Source organism: Thermobia domestica, chromosome 15, assembly GCF_964235325.1.
Source record: "Thermobia domestica chromosome 15, izTheDome1.hap1.1, whole genome shotgun sequence".
NCBI classification, from domain to species: Eukaryota; Metazoa; Arthropoda; class Insecta; order Zygentoma; family Lepismatidae; genus Thermobia; species Thermobia domestica.
In genome coordinates this window covers 130,213,344-130,241,171 of record NC_137468.1, presented here as the reverse complement: position 1 = coordinate 130,241,171, position 27,828 = coordinate 130,213,344, and the positions used below count along the sequence as shown (strand labels likewise).

The following is a 27,828-nucleotide window of genomic DNA, read 5'->3' as shown; positions in this document are numbered from 1 at the left end:
ACTTAATCCCAAGAGACGCTTACATAATACAAGTAAAATATGTTTACTAATTGTCTGGGGTAATTAGCAAAACAAATATAACTTAATCTTAATACCCAAGATTCAGGGAATTTTATATAAATTAGGCTTTTCCAATTAGACCAAATTTTATTCAGGAAACCAAAAAAGAGAATTTTCCCTAGCGGGATTAAAAGTTTCTTAATTAATAAAATTGAGTTTTCTAATTGTTCAGTTGCCTAAAAAAAAATAGGTTCACCTCTGAGAACTAGAGGTCACCGCTTACTTAATGCCTTAATTCTGCTTGCGTCAATCCGGAACGGTTCAGTCCAAGAATAACTAAGATTTCTCTAAAAGAGGTTCTGAACATGCGTTCTCGTACAACCCATCATAAACCTCGAAATCTCTAAAGACAGCCCCAACATTCTGAGCACTGTCTGGCCTAAGATCCCTAATTCAGGTATTGCCCTTTATTGGACAAACCTTCAGGAAAATAAACTAGCTATTAATCATTAATCAGGAAAAAAGGGAAATTTCCTTCATCTAGGAATATAGCACCTTCATTCAAGGCTTGGTAATAGAAAACAATCTCAAATCCCACAGCCTGTCATCCCCTTACGTGAGGAATCAGCTGTGTAAAATAATCTAATCCAGTTAGTCAAACACAACTAACTGTATATATATATATATATATATATAAAAAAAAACTTATTCGGCTCCAGTTGTCATAGCAACGGCCTTCCCTAAAATTCAATCAAAATTCCTGTAACAGCCAGCGCCCAAAAACGGCCGTTACCTACAATAGATCGAATGATCCCTACTAAAATACATTTCACACAAAATTCCTATCCGGGGATCGCACCTATCCTTAGTCTAAACCCCAAGGACATACAACCAGAATTTAAATATTCCGATTCGTATTCCTCTAATACAAATCTAAAACTTGGTCCTAAGCCACAGCCATCTCCTCGGCTGCACCCTCGCTACTGACTTCGCGAAGAAAAACGAGACCTCTGGAGCACGGAGGCTCTTCCTGAAAGAAAATTCCGTCTCAACTGCTTGAAAAGAATGAAGAATCTGCCATCCCCCAGCTATTTCCCTTCTCTCTTATATATGATTTTTACAACCTTCCCACTCCGCAACAACGAGAGAAGCTGTCGTTCTTCTTAGCAGTGTTTCAAACTAAACTAGCTATCTACCAAAACAAAACTTTAGCCTAATTGGAATTAATTTTCTCTAAAGCTGTAAAAGATAATTTCAAATTAACATATATATATAGATAGATAGATAGATAGATACATTCAACAATATACAAAATGATCAAACAGCAAATGTATATGTGTATTTATATAATTTATTAATAAGAATTATCATATTTTACCATGTTTTTACCAGGGCTGGTACTAACTACTAATTATATATTTATTAATGGAATCAGAAAAAATAATATGAATATTAAATTACTTTATAAATATGTAGATATATACAAAAACTAGCAATGAGCCTGAAAGTGCTCATTGCGACCAGCAAGAATATTTCATCGTTCGTTAAGAAAATTCTAGTGTTATCACACGCAAAAGCTTCCGTTGAACACAATTTCTCATTGAATAAGTAGTTTCTCGTGGATAATCTACACGAAGAGGTGCGAAAGAAAGAAAGAAAGAGCAGCTACAGAGTTGGAAGAACTGAAGAAAAAGAAGAAAAATCCTTGAGAAGCCAGCAAAAGAAATCAACGAAGTTGATGAGCACGTGTAGAATCTTAAGAGAAAATCCAGTAACGTGATCATAATTGAAAATCCCATGTAGATTTTAGTGTTCTATATTATAAAAATATCCTGTATTTAGTATTCTATGTAGAAATACTAAATATAGAACACTTTTATAATCTAGAATACTAAAATCCACAATGTTTGTCAGTATTTGTATCTCGCAGACATTCTTGTTAGTATCCATATATCTGTGTGTATTGCCGTGTATGTATTAGCCCTACTTCATGTCCTGGAATAAAAAAAATCTAATAGAAGTAAATCACTTGAATAGTCCAGTTTCTGTAGCTGAATGTACGTCACAAGTACGTGGTATGAAATGAAAAATCCTTATACGCATTTTTGTGCGTTATTATGTATGTTTTATCATTCACACTTTTTTTATTTGAAATATATATATATATATATATATATATATATATATATATATATATATATATATATATATATATTGTATTGAAACAAGGAGCAGAGAGAAAGAGGAGACTATAAGGGGAGATGGGAAACATCAAGAAATACATTATTTTTAACAATATTGTTCTTGCCAGGAATAAATAGGTACTTACTTAAGTGTTGTTGATGTGTTTTTAACAGCTGTCACAACTTAGAGAACATGTATTATAAAACTACAAATGTTTAGAGAATAGTGGATACTTAACTTCACTAAAATATAGTCTGGAAAATTTTCTGTTTTGGTGTGGAAAATCTGGAAAAGTCGGGGAATTTTATGTGTCTGAAATAGTACGCACCCTGAGTCTCGCCTTCATTGTCTTCTATCTCAATATTAAAACAGTTTTATTATTATTACAGATGAATTTCACAATCATTAACATACACACACACACATATATATATATATACACGATACACACATTTTCTCTCACACTCACTCACACACACACACATTGTCCAGAAATAAATTAACATCTCATTTTCTCAAGAAAAATCCCCTTTTCTCATAGGAAAAGAAGGTAGAGTCAAGAAAAGGGGATTTATTTATTCCGTAGCAGTCTTTTTAACCCATTTGTTACCTTTTTAAAGGTGGATTTGTATAACAGTTTAGAGCTAAACATTAGGTTAGAGAACTTCCCTCGCTGTGGCTCAGTTGTCATCCCACCAGGTAGCAATAGTTTGGCTCTTCGAGTTCGGCTGAGTGACCAGCAAGGACGTCAGCTTGTGCTTCAAGTAAAAGTACTTGTGCAGAAAGGAAATGGATTAAAGGTATGAATTTTTAATAAGTAATGAGTATAGTTGATTGGTAAGGGTATAGGATAAAGAACGACTATTAAACAAAAAGAAATTCATATTTATAATGTATGTGCAGGTTTAACAAAAAATAAAAAGAATGCAAAATAAATAGCTTAGAAAACTTTAAAAATATAAAAGTAATGAAGTAACGAGGAATAAAACAAAACGAAAAATATTTATGATAAATGATAGTAAAATTAAAGGTATTTGGAAAAAGAAGTGAGTATAGGGAGATGAGTATTATAGATGGTTGAAACCTAGTACCGTTCGTGCATAGAATGGCGATTTCTTCCTATCTTCTGAAGAACATGGAAGATTCGGGGGAAGGATTTTGAGAATGTTTACGCGGAAGAAGTAATCAAATATACTATTGTGATAGCTTGTATGTTCTGAGAAAGATAGATGTCTAATTTGATCACCACAGAAGTATCGATGATTATTGATGTGGATTGAAACAGAATGTAGGATTTTGGTATCGCAGAAAGCTGGAAAATTAGTGCATTTGGCACTTAGACTGCTGTGTTGCCCGTATCGTGGGCTACTGCTGTATTATACCAGAACAACTGGCTGTCCACCATGTGGGCACATAGAAATGATGCTCCTCAGGGCAAGCTTCCCATGGTGTGTGAACACCGATCAACAGTTTCTTTTGGAGCTTCATTTAGCTGGGCTGATGGTATAATAAATACCTGCAGCCTGGGGAAGAATCGGTTTAAGGGAAAATACACACACATTTTTGGACAAAAGATCCAATATATTTCAGTAAAAAAATTTGTTCTAAACCTTATATCTGGAGAACTCCATATAGTTTAGTCAAACCCAAACTATCACTTAACCCCGTATGATGTGCTTATTCCTTAAAATATATGAAAACTCGATTTATAGGCCGTTCAAAAATTTTGTGGTCCCTGATTCAAAAAAGGTTCGTTATGTTTCAATTAAAAATTTTCTTGTAATCCTTTATCTGGAGAACTACATATAGTGTAGCCAAACCAACACTATCACTTAACTCAGTATGATGTGCTTATTCCGTAAAAAGTACGAAAACTCGATTTAGGGGCCATTCAAAAATGTTGTTCCCTTTGATCCAAAAACTAATTATTGAGCAACAAAAATTCTGTTTTAAACCTTATATCTGGAAAACTTCATATAGTATAGCCAAACCCAAACTATCATTTAACTCTGTATGATGTGCCTATCCCTTTAAAAATACGAAAACTCGATTTAGGGGCCGTTCAAAAAATTTTTTGGCCCCTGATTCAAAAAAAATGTTATGTTTCAATCAAAAAATTTCTTTTATTTCTTTTATCTGGAGAACTACATATAGTGTAGCCAAACCCAAACTATCACTTAACTCAGTATATTGTGCTTATTCCGTAAAAAAATACAAAAACTCGATTTTGGGTCCGTTCAAAAATTTTGTGGCTCCTGATCCAAAAACTAATTATTGGCCAAAATCGCAATCTTTTGATTTGTTTTTTAATATATCATTCCTAAAATTTTTGTTTTGGTTATAATACATATTAGTTATACTACTTATCGTGATGCAGCTCTGAAAGGATTGATTTTTTTCTTTTTTATGGAGGCAGTCTTAAGTGTTAAGGATGTAAGTGAGGCTGGAAGCACCGCAGTTACCGTGGTAATGAAATGTATGTGTTATCTTTGTGATTGGGTGTTGGAAGATCACGCTAGTCTGAATGGCCACGTTTTGAATCTGGGTGGTTGCAATATGGGCCATTCTATCTCAAATCAACCAAAGTAAAAGCATTTTAAAAATTCATGGTCTCAGATTTTGCTAATTTTTTTGTACATTGAAAGACATGTTTGAGAATAGTTATTTCCCAAAATAAAACTTCTCTATCCCTCATAGATAATTAGTAATTAATTACGCAATTAGCTCAAGATCACGACTCAAAAACGGTTGATTTTGCATTTTATTGTATATTTCAATAACCATAAGAACCATGAAGCTAAAAATTTACATCCGCATGTAATTTTGCCTGTAGATTTCAAATCTGCAATCAAAACTAATGAATATTATATAAATATAGTTATAGCAACATTTATGGACCCAAGTTCAGAATGGGCATCTGGTGAAAGTTTTACACGTATGAAAATTTAGCACAAGGTTAACAAATGCTCTTATTTTGTGTGAACCAAATTAGGTTTTGGGTATTTGAACCTAAGGCCCCCTAAAAACTTGAATGTGTCCTTTGCCTCATAGCGAGCTTCTGAAATAATGATAAAGGCTATTTGATACTGTATAAATTTTATTACAGCTATTCCACACAGTAGCCTACAATTATAACAAAAAATAACAGTTGCCTTATTAACCATCAGCGTTGTATAATGTATCAATGTTTACTGAAATTCTTGAATAACTCGTTAATTTTATTAACAGTCTCATGTGACACACTCTGTGATCTTCCACTAGCTGTGATAGAAATGTGATCTTTTGCGTCAATAAGAAGTGATCACCCACCCATACGATATCGTCGGTTCCAGGACTGAAAAGTGGAAGCGGGCCCTGCATGGTTTAAGAACTTTGTGTTTTAGTCCTGATATTTCTCAGAATATTCCAGCATCATCCCAATCCACCATTTGCAGTCGTAGACACACACTACAAATTTTCCTGGATCCAAGACTTTTACTTCTGATGTCTTCTGTTTGTGTTGTTAATCTACCCAAACTCTATGTAGGTGTTCCATTGATGTAGAGGAAATTAGTCCAATTTTTAAACTTATTTCACTGTCAGGAAGGAAAACATGATTATTTCTTGTTCCAGATATTGTTTTCACAGGGATAAACATCTGAACATCTTCAGTTCATACGGAAAAAAATATATATGTAATGGATGTGATATTGTCCACAGCTCATTTATAAAACTACTGTTCATTTAATATTTGGTTCTCAGTCGTTCTCTGTAAACTCGCACGAGTAACTAATCGCTTTGCCATTCCACCTATACTATCGCAAACATTTTTACCATGTGAAGTGGCGAAGAAATGCCACTCTCATGTAAGACCAAAATCTGATTTGTGCATACAAATGTTCTTGAATATTTTACTACGTATGAGAAGTTTTATTTTGGCTCTTAGGTTCAAATACCTAAAACCTAATTTGGTTCACGCGAAACTTAGGTGTTTCTTCACCTTGTGCTAAAATTTCACACACGTACAACTTTCACCACATCTCATTCCGGCACCCGGACTTGGGACCATAAATGCTGCTATAACTCTACACATATACAATACTCATTAGTTTTAATTGCAGATTTGAAATCTACAGGCAAAATTACATCCGGATGTAAATTTTTAGCTTTATAGCTCTTATGGTTATTGAAATCAAAAATAAAACGCAAAATTAGCTGTTTTTGAGTTGTGACCTTGAAGCTGATTGCGTAATCTATATTATAAAATTGAAAGTGACTATGTTGTGACTCTTAATCTCTTGAACCGCCCGACAGATCTCGATCAAATTTTCAACGTAGATGCGGTTCTGGCCTGGGAGTGCTTTTAGCTATTTACTTTGACGGTAGAACGAAGGGGGGGAGGGGGACATAGAGAAAATTAAATAAAACTTAATAACTCTTGAACCACCCGACCGATCTTGATCAAATTTTCAATGTAGGTGAGGTTTGGGACTGGCATAATTTTTATCATTTGATTTTGACGGAGCAACGTCGGGAGGGGGTGGATGGGGAGATATACAAAATAAATATAAAAATAAAAGTGACTATGTTTGTGAATTAATAACTCTTGAACTACCCGATCGATCTCAATCATATTTTCAACATATATGAAGTTCAAACCAGGGAAGTTTTTTATCATTTCATTTTCACAGTAGATCTTACGTTGGGGGAGGGGAGGAGGGAAAATATGTCAAAATGAATAAAACGTAATAACTCTTTAACCACCTGACCGATCTCGATCAACCTTTCAACATAGATAATTTTCGGGCCTGGGATGTTTTCTTCATTTCACTTTTACATTGCAATGAAGGGGAGGGGGGAGATATATATGTCAAAAAAGTAAAAAAAAAAAAAAATGTGACTATCTTTGTGACTTTATCACGCTTAAACAACCCAACCGATCTTAACCAAATTTTCAACATAGATGAGGTTCAGATATGAGGTGTTTTTTTATCATATCACTTTAATTGTAGAACTTAGGGGAGGGGAGGGGATAAATCTATAAAAATAAATAAATTTAATAACTTTTGAACCACCCGACCGATCTCGATCAAACTTTCAACATAAATAAGGTTCGGACTTGGGATGTTTTCTTCATTTCACTTTTACAGTGCAATGAAGGGGAGGAGGGAAATATATGTCAAAAAAGTAAAAATAAAAGTGACTATCTTTGTGACTTCTTCACGCTTAAACCACCCAATCGATCTTTAAAAAATTTCAACATAGACGAGATTCGGACCTGAGAGGGTTTTTATCATATCACTTTAACTGTAGAACTTAGGGTTGGGGAGAAGAGGGAATAAATCTATAAAAATAAATGAAACTTAATGACTTGAGCCACCAGACTTATCTTGATCAAACTTTCAACATAGATAAAGTTCGGGCCTGGGATGTTTTCATCATTTCACTTTCACGGTACAACCTAGGGGATTGACAGGGAGAGATATATATGTAAAAAGAATAAAAATAAAAGTGACTGTCTTTGTGACTTCATCATGCTTTAACCACGTGACCGATCTTAAATCAGATTTTCAATATGGATCATGTTCGGGCCTGGGATGGTTTTTATCATATCACTTTAACTGTAGAACTTAGGGGAGGGGGAGGGGAGTGGATAAATCTATAAAAATAAATGAAACTTAATAATTCTTGAGCTACCAGACCTATCTTGATCAAACTTTAATCATAGATAAGGTTCGGGCCTGAAATGTTTTCGTTATTTCACTTTTACGGTGCACCCTAGGGGAGGGGGGAGACAGTGGAGATATATATGTAAAAAGAATAAAACAGAAGTGACCGTCTTTGTGACTTCATCACGCTTAAACCAGCCGACCGATCTTTAAAAAAAATTTCAATATGGGTAAAGTTCGAACCTGGGGTGGTTTTTACCATATCACTTTGACGGTAGACCTAAGGGTGGGGGAGGAGAGGGGACAGATATATAAAAATATATAAAACCTAACTCTTGAACCACCCAACCGATCTCAATCAAAAATTTTCAACATAGATGAGGGTTGGGCCTTGTTTTTTATCTTTTCACTTTCACAAGCCAACGTAGAGGAGGGTGAGGGGTGAGATATATGTAAAAAAAAAAAGTCAAAATCAAAATGACTTGTCTTTGTGACTTCATCACTCTTGAACCACCCGACCGATCTCAATCAAATTTTCGACATACATGAGTTTATGGGCAGGGATTACTTTAGGCTGTTCACTTTGAAGACGCAACGTAGGGGAGGGGGAGAGAAATTTTTAAAATGATGAAAAATGACCAATATTAGTGTTGAATCCATAGTTTTCGGGGTCGATGAGAGAAACAGTGACACTTCTGATGCTGTTTCAATCCAAGTTTGGGTCTGATAGTTGGGGAGGTGTAGGGTACAACGTAAGGGAGGGGGATGAACATTTAAAAATGATCGAAAATGACTAAATTAGTGTCGAATCCATAGTTTTAGGAATAGCTGAGATTAACAGTGACGATTCTGATGCCGTGTGCCGCAGCACGGAGTTGGGGGGAGACCTATATATAATAATGATCGAAAATGACCAATATTAGTGTCTAATCCATAGGTTTCGGGATCATTCAGATGAACAGTGACATTTCCGATCCAGTTTAAATACAAAATCAGCTCCGCCACTTGGGGGAGGGGGAGAAAGATTATATATATATATATATATATATATATATAATCGAAAATGGCCACTATCAGTGTCGAATTTAGTTTTCTGGGTCCCTTAGATGAACAGTGATACTTTCGACCCCGTTTAAATTCAAATTTAAACCCACAATTTTGGGGAGGGGAGGAAGAGAGATGTAAAAATCATAGAAAATGACCGTTATTAATGCTGAATCCACATTTTTTTGTTGGTCACTGAGATGAACGGTGATACTTCCGATGCCATGGCCCGCAACATGGGGGAGTTGGAACTTTCTCTCTCTCTCTCTCTCTCTCTCTCTCTCTATATATATATATATATATATATATATATATATATATATATATATATATATATATATATGGTCAAAACTGACCGATATTAGTGTTGAATGTATAGTTCTTGCGGATGAGGAGGGCTGACATACACTAAAGTGATCAAAAATTAGCAATATCAATGTGCATTTATATTATTTATTTCAACCCAGCGAAGCGGAAATATATGCTAGTTAATTACTAATTATCTATGAGGGCTGGAAAAGTTTTATTTTGGGAAATAATTATTCTCAAACATGTATTTCAATGTACAAAAAGTTATCAAAATCTGAGACCATGAATTTTTCATCATTGGTTGACTTTGAAATAGAATGACTCATATTTATTATGGTTGTAAATAATTAAATAATAACATATTAAATAAATGATATGCAACATGAAAGAAAAAGACGTTTAAATCTTATTAATTAAATACATAACTAAGAGACACTAGCAGCGCATACAGCTGTCATTGTAATTACATTGAAACATACAGAAAAACTGTTCATGAGTTATATTGATTTTTATCTGTTGTAAAGAAAAGAATTAAGTGGAAATTATGTCTCTTTATATCTTTAGAAATTTTCCTTCTGAGTACAAGAAGCCTCGGAATTACTCGCAATTGTATTTGTGAATGTTATTTCCTGTATGTTTTCAGCTCCTCGTGTCAGCTCCGTACTGGATAATAAACAAGACAGGATTACCGCTCGTGTTCCGTCAGGAAGGTGTTGCTCAAGACGCGGCCGGTCAGTTTGAAGAACATGAGGTAGCTCGGATGGTAGCGCCATTGTTATTTTCATTTGCAGACCACGAAGCTAGTCCAACCGTCACAGCCAGAATTGGAAGAAAATTGCATCGGGATGGGATTCCGCAAGTGAGTTTCTATTAAGTGTGCCTTTAAATTGATAAATGCTTAACTTTGCTTTCTATGTGTGTCTGTCTTCAGATATCAGGTAGTGAATATCATAGATATTGTGCAATATGAAAATTAATAATAGATTGTCTTATCAATCCTTCTACCATCCTTGACTTCACACGAGTTTGAAGATTTATTGAAGTCAATTTCTATGGAAGATAGTCTTTTTTTCACCAGATTTAGTATTTTACTAATATTTCAAAAACAGGGTTCACATTTTTGTTCGCAGCGGAAACAGAGTATATTTCCATTTGCCTTATCCACGAAATCATTGATAATACACTTTACTTATTTATTGAAGCAGCTATCGGTAGTAATATATAGTGGAAACGCAACGCTTCAATACATTCCAGAGACTGGTTCTTAGCCTTCAATACTCAATTTCCAGTGATTTTTTTTTCCATTCATTTCATCATTCATGGGAGCATCAAGAATGCGCGTCTAACCATGTCACCTTCCAAATTGTTATCCTGCACTTCTAGAAGAAAATTTTGTCATTATTACGGTTTGAACATAATATTCTATATTGCATGATAGAATAGACACCGATAGAGAACTTGTAGGAACAGACACCGATAGAGAAATGGCTAGTTTTCTGATTGTTGTGGTAAAAGAACGTTGCATTGTACTCTTCTATGTGAAAATATAAATAAAGTGTATAAAGCAGTTCGTATCCCTAGAATGACTGTCATAACGCAAAATAGCTTTCAAATTGTCATCTGTTTTTAATGTATAATAATTGTTATTTCTATGTATCTAAGTTTGAAACAACGTTACAATATCCAAAAGCAGACAAGATAATAAAGTTTCTTTAGATAAACAGATTTGGCTTACTTGTAAAATTGACATTTTAGCGTTACGATAGTCTTATTTTGGTAGTCCAAATTCATCAGAGAAATATTAAATTTGTAAGATAACAGAAGATCAGGAATTTTTGGTACTTAAGAAGTTAAAGAAAATAAGGGTAGTCTTATTCGTCAAAATATGCAAGAACGTATAGCAGACTGGATTTTTCAACATGATTGGGAAATATTTTATTGTAAAGCCGGTTAATAATGATAATAATTCTTGTGTTTGTTTCAGTGGTGTCAACATATTAGTCTTCAACATGGAGTTCAAGTATTGCGCCTTCAGGTGTCTTTGCGAGATTCCCGACCAGATTATGTATATATTGTGGGTGTGAATGTGCGTCCGGGGAGAGGAAGATACCGATCTACGAGCATTGTAACGTTATCACCCAGATTTCAATTGCACAATAAGTCAAGTTATCGGCTTCAGTTTGCCCAGAAATGCTTTGCTACTACTTTGGTAAGTAAAATACGATTTAGATTTGTGGGCTGAACCTCACAAATTAACAAGCAGAACCATAAATTAATTTCAGCTTCATCACCACTTTCGAATTAAATGTTGTAAATGGAACTCTTAATTTTAAATTAATTTTTGAAATTTATATTTGAATTAATTTCAACCTTGATTTCTTACGCGTATCTCGCATGGAAAATGCGGGGAAAATGCATAATGTGCTGCATTCTTGTAAGACCCTCTAGGAAAAAAATTAGCATACTGAAAATGCAGAAATTAAATCTTGGGATAAGTAGGTCATAGTAGTTTTAACTAGATTAGAAAAATAGAAATGAATTTTTTTAGTTTATTTTCTCACGATTATACCTTTTAGACTAAAGAAGACGGATAATTATGAAAGTAAATCATTGTGAAATTAAATTTTCGTGCTTTCCTACCGGGAATCAAATCCGAGACCACGTATACCAAAGGTAGACGCTATACCTACCAGACCAGCAGAAAGGACTAAATTGGATTGGGGGGTCATAGAATAGGAGCCAATGCTGGTTTCTGTTTCTGCGGCGTTCAACCCTTTAGACGCCATAGAATTAGTTAAATTATGGAAACTGGCTTTTTATTTTCTTGCATATAGGGAAAGAACTAACCATACTACTTCTTTTCTGTTGGCCCTACCTAGCAATCTTTGTGAACGGGTTATGTTTAGCTTCTGGGGAAAACATTAGGACAATACATGTTCTTTGATATTAATAATATGAAAATACCGGTACATAGAAATGAGTAGATAAAATATGTAGAATGGAAACTATGCGAAAATTAACTACTTTTATTATTTTGCCCCTGTATATAATCTCGAAACAAGAAAACACAGGACATACTTGTTTATAATTCAGTAATTTTGATGTTCTTGGCTTCTTAGGAGTCAACATTTATTACTCCTTTTCTAGGCAATATAAATTTAGGTACACACTTTCTTTGTATATTAATACTAAAATATCATCTTCAAAAACTTTCAAATACAGTAATTGATAATTAAGAGGATTTTTTTATAGCAATTCGCAGAAAAAGATAGAAAATAACTATAACTTTTAGCAATTGATGATGATATAAATTGAACCTGGTATATAAGTAGAGTACTCACGTATTTGTATTCTTTAATGCAAGACAAACTTTCCAATAATTCGGTTTCATATACAAGTAGTCTTTAACGAGGATTAATGAGGCTCAATACATGTTGTATATAGAGATTTTCACTTGCTTAATTGTTTTAGTATTAGTGCAATTTCAAATTCGTATACAAAGTAACGTATTTTTAGCTTCAAGTATTTCCTTTTCGTGTAAACTGTAAAGAATAATCCATGCAATTGATGTGTGTAAAATGCGCTCCCACGTACTTTATCTATTGCCATGTACATCTTTTGTACAATTATGTTTAACTCCGTAATCACTGACTACGACGAGTTTGAAAAAAAAAAAAGTTGACAACAATGAACTGGTCGGAAAATCGATATTAGTGGTTTTAAGAAGTAAAAATTGCATCAAGATTGATGGAGGAAATAATAATTCTTCTGTGTAGGCCTGAAAAATAAAAATAACAGCTTTGATAGGTAAAGTATTTGGGAGTTCACTCTACACACATCACCAGTTTACGAGGAGCCAATTGTTTCGATTATCATTTATGTATAAAGGGAAATTCTTCAGGCTAAAAATACATTACTTTGTATACAAATTTGAAATATCCACTGATACTAAAACAATAAACATGTCAAAGTATATACAACATGTATTAGACCTCATTAATTCTCGTTAAGGTTATTCTCGTATGGAAGCGAAATATTGGAAAATTCATTCTTCATTAAGAAATACAAATAGGCTTACATTAAAGGCTGTATTAAAGTATGTATTCCATACATTCTATCAGTCAATATGAACTAATATCTTTGAGTTAACGTAAGGAACTTTCAGTTAACTCAAGTCCAATCCTAGTCATGGAAACTTGCACGTTACGTCTCTGCATTTCCAGTGTGCCCCAATATTTTCTGTGAGAAAACTGACTATGTAAAATGACGTACAGGTAGATATTTAGCACATACAGCTACATTTTTTTTAACTCCATAATAAAAGCTGCACTAATAGTACTTGGAATTGCGTATCTACTGTTGAGAAAGCTTAGATTCGAGCATAATTATTTGCTCCTCAGAAGTAAATGAGATGATAAAATTTATCATACTCATTACTCTTGCATAGTCGTGCTATTTAGCAAGACAAACATAGACGTGTAATAGTCAGTAAGTTTTTTTTGTTTGTATATATTTTATTGTATCTATGTGCTTCTAAATCACGTCCTTGTTACATTGAACAAAATGAGCCTCTGTTAAACAGGATATTAATAGAACTGTAGTGTACTTTAGAAAGTATTGTGGTAACAATTTTAATTATTGAAATAATTATTGTTGCAATAACTAATTTAGCTATTACTGTTTATTAATTTACCGATTTCAATATTTCAGTAACTGAGTGTTTTAGAATGCTATCGTTAACATTTTAAACTTAACTAGCTGAACCTGCGCTATGTATTAAGCGCATCGTTCTGTTATGACCATGAATCTCCTTTCCATTGTTCATACCTCCTTACACACAAGTGAAGGACAGAACGACTCATAAAGTAGTGAATTGCTATAGACAAACATACAAACATAGGATTTAACGTATAGATGCGGGGTGAGTTTGTTGCAAATTTGTAGAAGTGACATGATATCAAATGGAAATATAATTTTTTTCTCATAAATCCATATCCGTCCAAGTACGTCTCATTGCGGCTCTTGAAGCCTTTGAAGTTGCCAGCATGCAGTAGGTTTTGCAAATTAAGATTTAAGCAAAGCGCTCGTAATGTCCGTCAACCCTCTGTACGTAACTCTTCTGCTGGTTGCTAACAAAGATAACCTTATCTTTGCCCTAGCTACAATATTAATCTCATAGGCTCAAAATGGGCGCTAAAATGTTGAATAGAACAATAACGGCACAATCATTGAAAATTGAATGAAAACTGGCAGGTCTACACAGAATTTAAGAAAGACCAGTGAAAAGAGCACGTTTCTAGAGCTTGTGGTTTCCGAGGCCTCATTGTCTTAAAGAATTGACAACAAATATATAAACTTTTCTTGACCACAAACACATAAATCTAGTATTTTAATATATAGATTGTATATAACAATGACAGAGTCAGGCAGAAAAGGATTAACAAATAATACTGTACTTTGAAACGCAGTTTCCTCACAGTGTCAATTTTCATTCAAATTCAGAGTAGGTATTTCTTTATATTTTGATTAAACATGGGTATAAGAAAGAAAGATACGAAAATAGGAAAAGCCTAATTACTTGTTCTGATTAATAATAATAACGTTGTGTGAAGTATGATATCTCGTGACAAAGAACTACCTCCTTACACAAGATGAGTTTCGACAACAATTATCTCAAGAGAAAGAACATACTGAAAAGGGAAGTAACTCACAGAGAGAATAGGCCTGTAAAGTAGAAGGCAGTTAAGGGAGGTGCAGAAGTAATAGTAATAAAATAAATTTATTATTTTTTAATGCAACATTTACTTTTGAATTACCTAACAGTTGCGTAAATGCTGTGCGTATGACAGAATATTTTTCTTTTTCTTTCCCCTTTCTTTCTTCTATGTTTTGTTCTCACAAGAAATATGTCAGACAAGATGAAATAATCATTGGAATGGTATTAATTTGTCCAAAGCGGGTAAGTTCCGGAAATGGTAGATGAGTATCTTTATGAGGTTTAAATTATGCTGGTATTTCTTATTATATAGTGTGGCATTCTACAATGTGCCGTGTACGTAAAATATAAGTGCATTGAATTTTTATCTTAGATTATATGTTGAGAGTAATATGATAGCTAGCAGCAACTAGAGCTTTTCATTTATGACTCAGTGTAATGAACTTGTGTAGATTTGTAGCAGATTTAATTAGTTCTTGCCTTACTGTACTTATGGTTTCAATTTTCGCCTTAACCATGTAAAGAAAATTTGTTCTTGACATATGATTTTATAATATTCTATAATGTATTTGTTGGCAGTTTTAAATAATACTATTTAGTTTTAAGAGTTTCTTCTTTGTCTCATATGCTAAGGGCTTTGTATTTTAAACGATTCGAGTTTATTATTTGGATACTCTGTATGAAACCTATTTTCAGAAATACGGTACTTAATATAAACTCATTAATATGATATGTCTTCGTAAAACACAAAGAAGAGAATTTAACTTGTGAATGATCTGCAAGCCAAGCCAGCAATTGATACAATACTTTTTATGATTTTGATTTCCTAGCGTTGAAAATATATTAAGTGATTGGCATAGCATTATACTCAAATACGAGATTCGGAAAAAATCAGTTGGGAGAAAGGACAAACTATTTCTATGAATGACGTAAATGTACGAGTCAAAGGTGCGAGATAGCGTTTTAATTTGTTAACAGTCATGTAGATTGAACTTGGGAAAATGTTTCCTGCGTAAATATCTTTTTGAATACAACAAAACCATTTGGCTAGTTTTCGAGATAAGTGAAAATCACGTAAGGCCGATTTTGTGAATGATTTAAGGCACTTCTGTGAATTCGAACTTCTTCAGAAGGGTGCATATTTCTCGAACAGTTACCTTACTCTTCTGTGGGAAAAATGAGAACTCGTGCTACAATATATATATGGGACATTCCATGTGAAATCAACCAATGAAATGACAAAAATCTGACCTCACGATCTCAGATTTTTGTAAAAATGGGTACAGAGCTTTATTACAGTGGGAGATGAAAAAATTTCAAATATTACCCCTCTCCTCCTGATAGTGTCCCCATACAGGGTGTTCAAAAATTTCAAAAAAGGCATTTTTTCTGTTACAGTGATTATCAAAAATTGTCATAAAATTGTTAATATGTGCACTAAAGACATGGAACAAACACTATTGAAAAGCTTAAAGATTGCTCTACAAGTTGTACTATATTGAAAAAAAAAACTGTACAATAAAAAATAATACTTCAAAAATTGAAATAAATTTTTAAATTTTGAATTTCGCACAGATTGTAGTCCCTGTGAATTTGTTCAAAATTGTCCAGATTGTAGTCTCATATCTGAACTAAAACACCACAAAGTTGCATTTTGGGCACTCAATGGGATACGATTCAAAATTCAACATAAACCAAACATTGCAAGATATTGACCATATGAATATCTGGATTCAGATCGATAACCATTTGCATGTAGCTATGTACCTGCAACATCAAAGGAATTTATATTCTTCTTCATTTATTTCTTGATGTATTCTTTGAACTTACACAATTATCCACCTTTCGAGTTATTTAGATAGATATTATGTTTTGAACAGTGCTCAATACAGGTCATTATTCTTATTAGTCGGTATGGATGTTTCTAAATTTATATTGGCTACATTAATACATGTTATTTTCATTCCTTTGTTTCAGGATTGCTGTTACAGAACTTATTATGAAAGGGAGAGATATATTTCCCTCCCTTTCACAATATTTGTGTCATATGTGTTATGAAACACAGTGGCACTGTTCACAATCACTTCACACACTTTCAGCTCAAACAATAAATTCTTTTTCCCATTTCAATGATGCACTTCCACACGTCTGTAACAGCAATCCTGAAAGATACATATATATATTGTAAAACTTTGTGTAGTTTTGTCTCATATAAGGAAGAGGTAGAGCTGTTAATAAAAAGAGCGTCCGGAATCGACTCCCACTACCAATACTTTTATTATAAAAAGTTCCTCTATAAAATTAATTTTTACAAAAATACTATACAAATTGATTTCTCTAGAATCAGGGTGAGTATAGGTGGTCTTTGACCGTAAGGTCGCAGCAGGATCTCCAACAGAGGCCCGTAGCATGCAAAGAGAAGTGGATTTTAGGTGCCCAAAGCTCCGAAGCAAGCAGTGGGTAGGTTAGATGGCCAACAGAGCCCCGAAGCAGGCAAAGCGGCTGAGGTTGGGATTCCCAGTCAGAGCCCCGAAGCAGGCAAAGCCAGGAGAAAGGATAGGCGTAGTCCCGTAGCAGACTAGAGGCCCTGGGGTTAGGTTACTCCTAAAGTCCCGAAGCAGACAGTAGAAGGGTCACCAGAAAACTGGTACTGAGCTGGATTCTTCTGTCCAATTTATAGCGTCCCTTGGGTGGCGGTGGCGCTGCTGCTTCAATTTCGTCTTCTGCTCCGTGGGAGGGGCTAAACGTCGTCTGTAGGTGATTGCAGGTCCCCCTGGTGGAAGTTCCTCTTGATGAAGCACGAGGTGGTGTTTATAAACACTTGATACGTGGATTTGTTTGTAAACAACTTCACATGGGATATTACACCCCCCTGGCTTGTTTAAAAATAAGCCAAAGGGTTATTTTAGTTTATGTGATAGTTGGCAACACTGAGGAATCACACGTAAAAAAATTACTAAGCACTAAACACTTGTGGCACTGAAATAAGTGAAAATCACTTTTCGGAGCAGTAACGTGGTAGGGAAATAGAGCACTAAACAGGTGGTCCCTATATACAGGCAGGATCCGTACATGGTACATGATACTTCATTTCCCTCGAGATAGGGCTGTTTTTGGCTTGGCGTCAATAAATATATACTAATTCACTTATAGTAAGTGAAGTTGGAGTCTGTCTTAGCGGTTGCTCCTTAGTTGTATTATTGGTGTTAAATGTTTCCAATGGAATAGGAGATGATATTTCTGTACGGATCGTTCTAGATTTGTTTGGTAACGAGCGAAGATGAAGATATAATATATATAAAATAATAAGAGTTAGAAGTATTAAAAAAGCTACTATTAACACTGAGATATAAAGATAATTCATATTGGAAAGTTCGTAATTCGAACGGCATGATTTCTTGGTCACTCTGTATAGGGTGCAAAAGTTTCTAAAATATATGCACTAAAGATATGTATTTCAATAAAATAATCCAATTTTAAATGCCAATGATTATGATAATGATGGTCTTGATTTCCTGATCACCCTGTATAATGTAAGTGTGGTCATAACTTTTGGAACGTCCTATTGTATATTTATGTTGCATAATGTCGGTGACAATATGTAGTTCATAGTGGAAAAAGAAAATATATCAAGGAATTGTAATATATAGGTTAGTTGTCCTTGTAAAGATCATTTGCCTTTTAAATGCGGAAATGGAAATCTCAGCATTCTTTCATTCAGCCGTAAAATAAATGAATCAGCTTTTTGTAAAGTTAAGAGGAAATGAATGTTTGCATCGTTATGAAGAGTGTTTTTATCTGCTGAAGTCGCGTCTCTGTATTTCCTTCTTCCTAGTGGTGAGTACTGTATTTTTTTTCGCTCGTGTAGAAAATAAAAAGAAGTTATTTATTCTTGTTCTATGTCTTCTCTATCTTCATAAAATTCGGTCTATTGAGATTTCTTGTATTTTCTGCCGAAAAGAATTTGGAAATTCTATCTTATAAAGGTTAGGATTCAGTCTATCCAGGATTTAAACGGGTCCCACGTAGGAGGCTGAGAAGCTCTCCGACACTCCTATTTGCCGATTAGGAAAGTAGACCAGTACTTTTTGTCCCTTTTCAAATTGAGTTTGTCGGTGTCTGCTGTCGAAATACTTTTTCTGCTTATTATAGCTAGCGATCAAGTTATTCTGTACACTCTCGCGTATTTTATTCAAATGTTCCTTGTTGACACATAATGTTGGAGTTGACGCTAACGCAATATCAGAGATGGTCTTAGGTTCATATCCATACATGAGGAAAAAAGCTGAATATTTAGTTCCGGCTTGTACGAATGTATTAATTGCGAATGTAATATATGGTATCAGCTTCGGCCAAAGATTTTGGTTTTCTTGCACGAAAAATTTAAGTGCATTCTGTATTGTCTTGTGGAATGTTCCCACTATGCCTAGGTTTTTATGGTCGTATGCGGGGCAAAATTTAAATTCAAAGTTAAGCATTTTGCCAAATTTTGCAGCCTCTTAGCGCTATGTACTGGATGTCTATAAAGATATAAATAAGAGAAAGGTCCAAATTTGAGTATGATGTCATATATAAGAAATTGTTCAATTTCTTCCGCTGTTATGTTGTCCACAACCTTGGTCACACAATATCTTGTGGACATTTCTATGGCCACTAATATGTGTTTAAATTGTCCATTTCCCACTGTTATTTTTCCAATAGAATCATATTGCCAATCTGTTGCGATCGGCTTAGGTGGGTGATGGAGTAATTGACCCGCTGGTTTAACTGGTAATTTCTTGAGTTTCTGGCATAAAATGCATGTTTTAATTCTGTTGGCAATGTACGCTTTCATATTCGGAAAGTAGTATTTGCTAAGCGCCGAATGATATGTTTTGGTATATCCAAAGTGTGGTGCCATGGGGTTATTGTGTAAGGCATCAAACCACTTAGTAAAGATTTCGGCACACAAAGTAAATGTAGCAGTCCTAATTCGGGATGCTTCTGTGTTCTGTATAATATCCCATCTCTTAGAGAAAAATATTTTGCGGCCCGAAGAATAGACAACTTATTAGGTTCCTTATTTTCCAGAACAGTAATAATGTCAGAGAATGAAGGATCTTTTCTTTGTTCTTCTGCTAAATTTGGTAGGATTATAGGTTGTTCAATTTGGAGAGTAGTGTCTAAAGAATGGGATGCAAATACTTTAGCATCTTCTGTGTCCGAGAAGTTGTCAATTTCTTGTTTTTCTTCCTGTTTAATTTCTTGTTTATCCTCTAAACGACTAAAGATGTCCGCTGGGTGTAATTGACTTTTAATATGTTGTATTTCGAAATTATAGTCTGCTAATAATATTCGGTAGCGACTAAATTTTCCAACTTTGTCCGCCTGTGTTGTGAGAGATGTCAAGCATTTGGCGTCTATAAATAGTTAGAATCTTCTATTTAGTAGGAAGTATCTAAATTTTCTCAAAACAAATTAAGGCGTACAGCTCTTTTTGCCAAGTGGATGCCTTCCTTTCACTTGGTGTAAAACGTCTATTAGCATAGGCAACAACACGTTCTTGTTTCGTTTTATGGTTATAGCATGTTAATAAGCCTCCCGCGGAGACAGAGGAAGCGTCAGTATACACGCGTATTTCCAATGAGGGATCGAAGTGAAACAAAGATGGCGCGTGTATGATGTTCGTCTTAAGTTTCTCAAATAATTCGTCATACTGAGAGGTCCATTTAAATTTTGAATTCTTATCTAAAAGGCACTGAAATGGTTCTATTTTTTCCGAGAAATTTTTGATATGTGCTCTTAAATAAGAGCATAATCCTAAAAAGCTTTTCAGAGTTCTTTTAGTAGTTGGTTTCTTAAAATTTCGAATCTTGTTAGCGATTTTGGGTGAAATCTTGATTTCTTTCCCACTAACTGTGAAGCCTAAAACGTCCAATTCTGTGTATAATAAGTGGCTTTTCTTTGGACAGGCACGAAAATCATGCTTTCTTAATTTTTTAAAAAGTAATTCTAAATCCAATAACTGTTGTTTCCAATTTTTACTTCCTATGACCAAATCATCAGCAAAGGCAGTTATACGTGATGGTAGGCCCTCTAAAAGCATGCGTACAGCTATACTGAGTCCGGCGGCGGAACTGGAGTGACCCGTGGTACACCTCTGGAATTTATAGGCCTTTCTAGTATGGTTGACCTCAAAAGTCATGTATTTTTGGCTTTTGGGATGCAACAATAGCTGGAAATATGAGGATTTTATGTCAATGGTGGATATACAGGCTTTTCCTCTTAAAACGTGTAGAATATCCTCCGTATTTTGAAATGGAGTACTCAAATAATTTGAGAACTTATTGCAAGCTTAGAGGTTCAAAACTAGCCGGAATTCCGAAGTCCCGGGCTTTTTCACAATGATCAATGGTGATGAAAACGAACTATCGCTAGTTTCCTTGATAATATTAGTGTCTAAGAGTTGCTTAATTTGTAAGTCAATTTGAGGTCTTACCGCTAATGGAACCGGAAGAGATCTTTGATGAAAGGATGCTCCTTTGTCTATCCTTATTTTATGTATATAACCTCGGAAATATCCAATATCTGTTGGTGTGTAGGAAAAAACATCTCTGTATTTAAAAAGTAAATCTTGTACGGCTTTCTTTTTTTCTTCTGATAAATTCGGGTTTATGTCAAACAAATTAACATCAAAAAATGATTTTGTTTCTTCTAATTAATCCTGAATTTCTTTTTCTGATCTGTAAAAGGTTTCGTCATCATGGCCACTATCTGGATAATTACCCTGTAAATCTATTTCTTGAAGGTTCTCTTCTACGTATGCTACAGATGTGTTCTTTGCTAGTGTTACCGGCCTGTTTGTAGGATTCGATATTAATAGAGTGAGGTTATTTTTAGGTATTTTGGTAGGCAATGTTTGCAGACCATGCCTGTCTAGTGGAGAAATGAAAAAATGTTTGCGTTTTTTTGCTGATTTTTAATACTAATAGGTAAAAAGAAATGTGTCCTGGCAGGTATAGTGACTTTTCTTGTTGTAAAAACATCAGCCGATTTGCATTGCCTAATTGCATTCATGGCACTAGCCGATAGTTTTTCCTGAGTATTAATCTCCCTTGGGTACTGTGGAGGCCTAGGTTTTTTATACACTGACAGTGTATGATTTTGCAAATCGATCTTTGCTTGCAATCGGTTTAAAATATCCTCGCCAAATAGAGGTAAAAAATCACCATGTTCTAAGATTCTGAAGTGATGTGAGAATGTCGTTGAGCCCAATCTAAATTTAATTAAAGCTATGTATCGTAGATTTATAATAGAATTCTCAATTCCTCTCAAATTAGTGTTAAAAGGGATTAATTTTGTATTAGGAGGAATGGCTAATCTAGGCCAGAGAGACAACGAACTTCCGGTGTCAATAATTACCGGATATTTTTCTCTATTAACCGATACATTAACTAATAATTTATGGTCTTGATTTAACATGTTAACACTTTCTCTTCTTTCCGGCAAAAGAGCCACTGCATATAGCGATGTGTTCCCTGTCATCTGATATTCATTTTTATCTGTTTTCGGCTCCCAGAACGTTTTCTTGTAAGGGTCTGTCCTGGGGCCCGTCTATACGTTTCCCTGTTGTTGTGTATTTTTAAAACATACGCTGGAAGTATGTCCTCTCTTATAGCACGTCCCACATACAGTGACAGTTTCCGGTCTAGGCCTATCATTATTGTTATTATTATTGTTTTTAGGACCATTCTTTCTCCCATTTTTCTGATGGTTCTGATTATTATTTTTTTTTCGGTTTATAATTATTACGGCCGCTTTTTCTAAATTGTGAGGCTTTCATAGCATTCTGGGCCACCAAAAGTGATAGTTCGGCCATCTGGTTTGCTAATTTAGAAAAGCCTAACGAATTAGTTGTATTAGAATTACTAGAAGTGCTTGGCGCCGGGGGGTCGGGCGGGGGATTCTGGTTCGCGGTTTGGTGGGAGGAACTTGTAGGTATTTGATTTTGTGGTGTAGCTTGTATTGTGGTGCAGAAGGTGCAGGGAACATAGGAGGAGGTTGTTGATATTGACTCCAATTATGCGCTGGATTATATAACGGATATGTGATTTGTTGTTGTTGCTGGTGAACAGGAAAGGAAGCGCCAGCGATCGGTCTCGAATGTAAATTGCTGACTGGTGTATTTTGTTCGCACAGCGAGTAAATGGCCTGTTGGAGCTCAACATAATCACGTTTCTTCATCAAGTCATTTGCTTTTTCTAAATTATGTGAGTGAGTCTGCAGAGCCTGAACGGTTGTAAAGGATTCTAATGCTATTTTTTGTAAAAAAAAAAAAAAATGTTCTGCAAACCTAATGATAAGTAATTGATTTTCTGTTCCTCGGTGGCCTGAGGTAAAACTTGCCTAATTACTCTTAATTTCCTAAGAAAGTAAGCATCTATAGGTTCATTTTCCCCTTGCTGAACCTTGAAAATTTCAAATTCCGCCTTATATGCTGGAAGTTTCGGCCTGCTCAAATCTATTAATTTGTCTTTTAATTGACCATAATTTAGTGTGTCCAATTGATTCTGAGCTTCTAATTGCAAAACTAAATCCAGAGCGACGTCCTGCAAATACATAGGTAACAGCTCTTTCTTCTTCTGTTCGTTCCACGAATGTAATAATGCAAGATGGTCAAAGAGCATAAAGAACCTATCGGGATCCTCCGTCACATGACCCGAGTATTTAGTAAGGTGTGGTACATTAAAAGAAAGACGCGAATTCTGCTCCATATTAAAAATGTTTTCTGAAAAAGTGTTTTTACCAGTTCTAGTTTGAGGCATAAACAAATTCAGTTCACTAAAAGCACTAACACTTAAAAATTCACATACCTTGCAAAGAAAAAAAGTCCACTTCCGGTTAATAAAAATACTGTCCGGTAGGGGAGTATTCAGAGCTTATTCTGAGCCGGTCAAGCCTCTACCATGTAAAACTTTGTGTAGTTTTGTCTCATATAAGGAAGAGGTAGAGCTGTTAATAAAAAGAGCGTCCGGAATCGACTCCCACTACCAATATTTTTATTATAAAAAGTTCCTCTATAAAAGTATTTTTACTAAAATACTATACAAATTGATTTCTCTAGAATCAGGGTGAGTATAGGTTGTCTTTGACCGTAAGGTCGCAGACAGGATCTCCAACAGAGCCCCGTAGCAGGCAAAGAGGAGTGGATTTTAGGTGCCCAAAGCTCCGAAGCAAGCAGTGGGTAGGTTAGATGGCCAACAGAGCCCCGAAGCAGGCAAAGCGGCTGAGGTTGGGATTCCCAGTCAGAGCCCCGAAGCAGGCAAAGCCAGGAGAAAGGATAGGCGTAGTCCCGTAGCAGACTAGAGGCCCTGGGGTTAGGTTACTCCTAAAGTCCCGAAGCAGACAGTAGAAGGGTCACCAGAAAACTGGTACTGAGCTGGATTCTTCTGTCCAATTTATAGCGTCCCTTGGGTGGCGGTGGCGCTGCTGCTTCAATTTCGTCTTCTGCTCCGTGGGAGGGGCTAAACGTCGTCTGTAGGTGATTGCAGGTCCCCCTGGTGGAAGTTCCTCTTGATGAAGCACGAGGTGGTGTTTATAAACACTTGATACGTGGATTTGTTTGTAAACAACTTCACATGGGATATTACAATTTATATGTAAATGGACAATAGATAGAAGCCAACGACAAATCAAATTCAGAATTAGTTCTAGCAATGGATCTAGTTCTGAAAAGCTTCATTGTTGTAAATTTAGTAGGGATAACTCAAACGCCATCACCTTCTGTAAACTGTTTGAAAATCAGTTCTTGATTTTATTTATTTACTTTTCTTCGTTATTGAGAAGACAGTGTGGTGGCGACAAACCTGAAATAGGGAAAATCTGGAGGTATCAGGAAATTTCAGAAATAATGGAAAAAGAAGAAAACTAACGGAATTGTGTTTAGAGTCAGGGAAGTTAGATAAACCAAAAATGAGATTCTAAAAACATTTAAAAATGGAAATTTTAAGACAGTTTGACTGTTTTTTTTTTTATTATTTGGAAATTTGAACTTAAAAACTTATATCTGGTTTTGGATTAAGATATGTAATAAACTTATGTTCTGCAGCTATGTGTATGTATCTTGTGCTTTTCACTTGTGCAGTGGAATATCGTGTTGATGAATCACCCAAAAAATGTAGTTGGATCAACGATACAATAGTAAATTCACTTTCGACGTACGTATATTTCCAATCTTTTTGCCTGTTTCGTTCTCACTGTTTTCGATTTTTTCTGAGTTTTCTGTCCTGTATTAAGCGAAAATAGCTTATCACACAAATGAAAGAATTTTGCAATACTGTTACTTATATTTGAGTTTCTGTGTTTTCAATGTATTGTATTGTAATTTGCAAAAATGTTTAAATCATAAGACTTTCGAATTTCCGAAAATTGCTCATGAATTTGCATTTCATCGTATGCATTGGGTCAGAACTCAGTGGATAATCGGACTAATTTCATTGTGCCCTTGGTCCTTAAATTTAGGATACGTCTAGAGACACCGAAGTGTAGTTTCTACTCTGCGCTTATAATCCAATATTTATTAATTGTTTTACATTTGTAGGTACATATTTAATTATTCTCCATCAACAGTATGCATTTGTAATGATATATTAATGATAATGCGTCTCATAAGTTAAAAAATATTTATTCTGATTCTAAAATTGTTGTGACATTAAAAAGGATCCAGGAGTTCGTGAACAGTGCTTTTAGTACGTGAGTTCAAGCAAAGTTTCATTTTCTGTCTCTTTACTCATTCTTTAAATCAAATTCTTGTATGCTTTTTCAGTATCAGTATGAAATGTTCAGAAGCTTATGAAACGTTCGGACATGACGTGTATAAGATATTTTTTAACTGAAATACAGCTTTTCAAAGATAGAACAAAACCTTTTGTGGGATTTCGAGAGCGTGCTTCCATTAGGGCACAGCTACTAGCATCCCTCCCCCTCCAAAAATACGTAACAAAGACTTTCTTTATTTGGCAGTTCACAGAGAATGAAAGAAGAGAAAAAAGGAGCGATTAAAACTTAACGATTCAAATTATCGTAAAATATTGTTAGCTTGCTTCTAGTATACTAAGGAAGTAATGAATTTTCATGGTATGCAATTCCTATTTTACTGTTGATTTTGTTAAGTTATGTTTTAAGCACCCTTACTGTGCAAGCAATAGAGCGTAAATAAGCTCTCTATCATGTTCATATATTGCTGTTCTGTATCTTGTATTTTGCCAAAACTCTTTGGTTTCAAAACTGGGGAAGCAAATAGGTTCTTTCTTGCTGACTGTTCATTATAATGTATTACATTGAATGAAGATTCGGCCATGTTTCAGACTTTATACGAGTTTGAAATATTTTTGCATGTTTATACTATCTTTAACTCAAATTCGGTCGTATAGTTGGAGGCTGCGGTGGCTCAGTGATAGATCGTTCACCTCTGGTGAATGAGGCCCTTGGTTCGATCCCAGCTCGGGCCAAGTGAACTTTGTGGTGGACAAACACCGTATGCGTGGGTGTTCTAGGGATTCTCCTGTTTCCTCCCATTTTCTTCATTCCATAATTTCCTTCGTTTCTCATCATCACCGTCTCCTTTAGCCTAGCCGGCACACCCGTGGGACGGAAAACTTAAAGATTTCATTTTCATTTCAGCGGTGTATTTTGTACAATGTTAAATTTCCCACGCAGCGAAGTTCCCGCGTTCAAATCATGACGCCTAACATTCGTTTTGAATCAAATAAAAGCTAAGTAGGCGGTGTTTATTGGAGTTCTCCCATTTTGTCTTCTATTCGCATTCCTTTCGTTCTTTCGTCATTAACTCAGTAATTTCCATCTCGTTTGTAGGACATTAAACTAATTCTTCAATGTAATGTGTGTACATGTTAAGCAATGAGCTTTAATTTGTTAATAACCTTAAGGCGCCTTCTTGAATTCTGGAACATAAATTTGCAGTGATTGACTTCTTTCACCCATGTAAATAATGTTCCGGTACACATTTTATTTTTCTCAGTAATAAGCGACGAATAAGCTGCTTTCTGTTCTCTTTCTGAGGTCGGAATTTAACTCACTTTTACGATAGTATTCGTCGCTGGAAAATAGAATTTTGTAAACATCCAATTGTGCGAACCTAATAGTTAACACAAAGCAATAAAGACATTATCACAACATAAAATCCAAATAAATAAATAAATAAATAAATAAATAGCAAGTTAAGAATGAGCCTTTGTTTATGTTTTCAAGTTTAGGATTTTTATTTCTTATATTAGAAACTTAAAAATACTTAAACGATTAAGTTAAACATAATAATTAACTGTGTTTATAGGTTTGTATGAATCTCTTAATAAAGAAACAGATGGGCATAACGGCCGATTCAGCAGTACCGTGAAAGGGTAAGTGTCCTCGCGTTTGTGACATCGTCATTATTACAGCGTTCTACAACTTCAGATCTTTTAATCTTGATCATCCTCGAATTTAAAAGATAATTCACATTTCAGTACATAAGCTCAATGTAAACTTTAATTTCTGCATATCTTCAAGTCAGATATCAAGATCGACAAATGACACTTGATATAGGAATGTGTAGGTTTTTGCATGGAGCATTTAAAGTTCAAAATGAGGTAATGGACTGGAGAATTGTGTAATTTCTAAGAGGTCTGTGTAACCTACGTAAGTATGTTCCATCACGTCGTGCCGAGTACACTTACTATAGAGCATCAGAAAATTTTCCAGTTAAGTTTTGTTCCATGCGCTGTTCTAAGTTTTGTGCTATATATGTAATTAATTGCTTCAGAAATAGGACCTCTCGAAACTGAACGCCCCTCTTCCATTACTTTATTATACGTCATCTGCTGTGATGAAAAATATGATGCAAAAGTTCGTAAAACCAGAAGCTTCTAGTTCTTTGAGTTCTTATGTAAT

At 34.8% G+C, this 27,828-nt stretch overlaps 1 protein-coding gene across 6 annotated transcripts in view; it reads left to right on the top strand.

Moving 5' to 3' along the window:
- The window catches only part of Vps13D (vacuolar protein sorting 13D), a 571,041-nt gene that overhangs the window by 386,986 nt on the left and 156,227 nt on the right, over positions 1–27,828 (top strand). For all 6 annotated transcript variants that reach the window (XM_081740126.1, XM_081740128.1, XM_081740131.1 and 3 more), the window contains exons 50-52: positions 2,805–2,984; positions 9,829–10,044; positions 11,170–11,394. In XM_081740126.1, the coding sequence (XP_081596252.1) occupies positions 2,805–2,984; positions 9,829–10,044; positions 11,170–11,394 (621 nt within the window). The remainder of the gene's footprint in view (positions 1–2,804; positions 2,985–9,828; positions 10,045–11,169; positions 11,395–27,828) is intronic.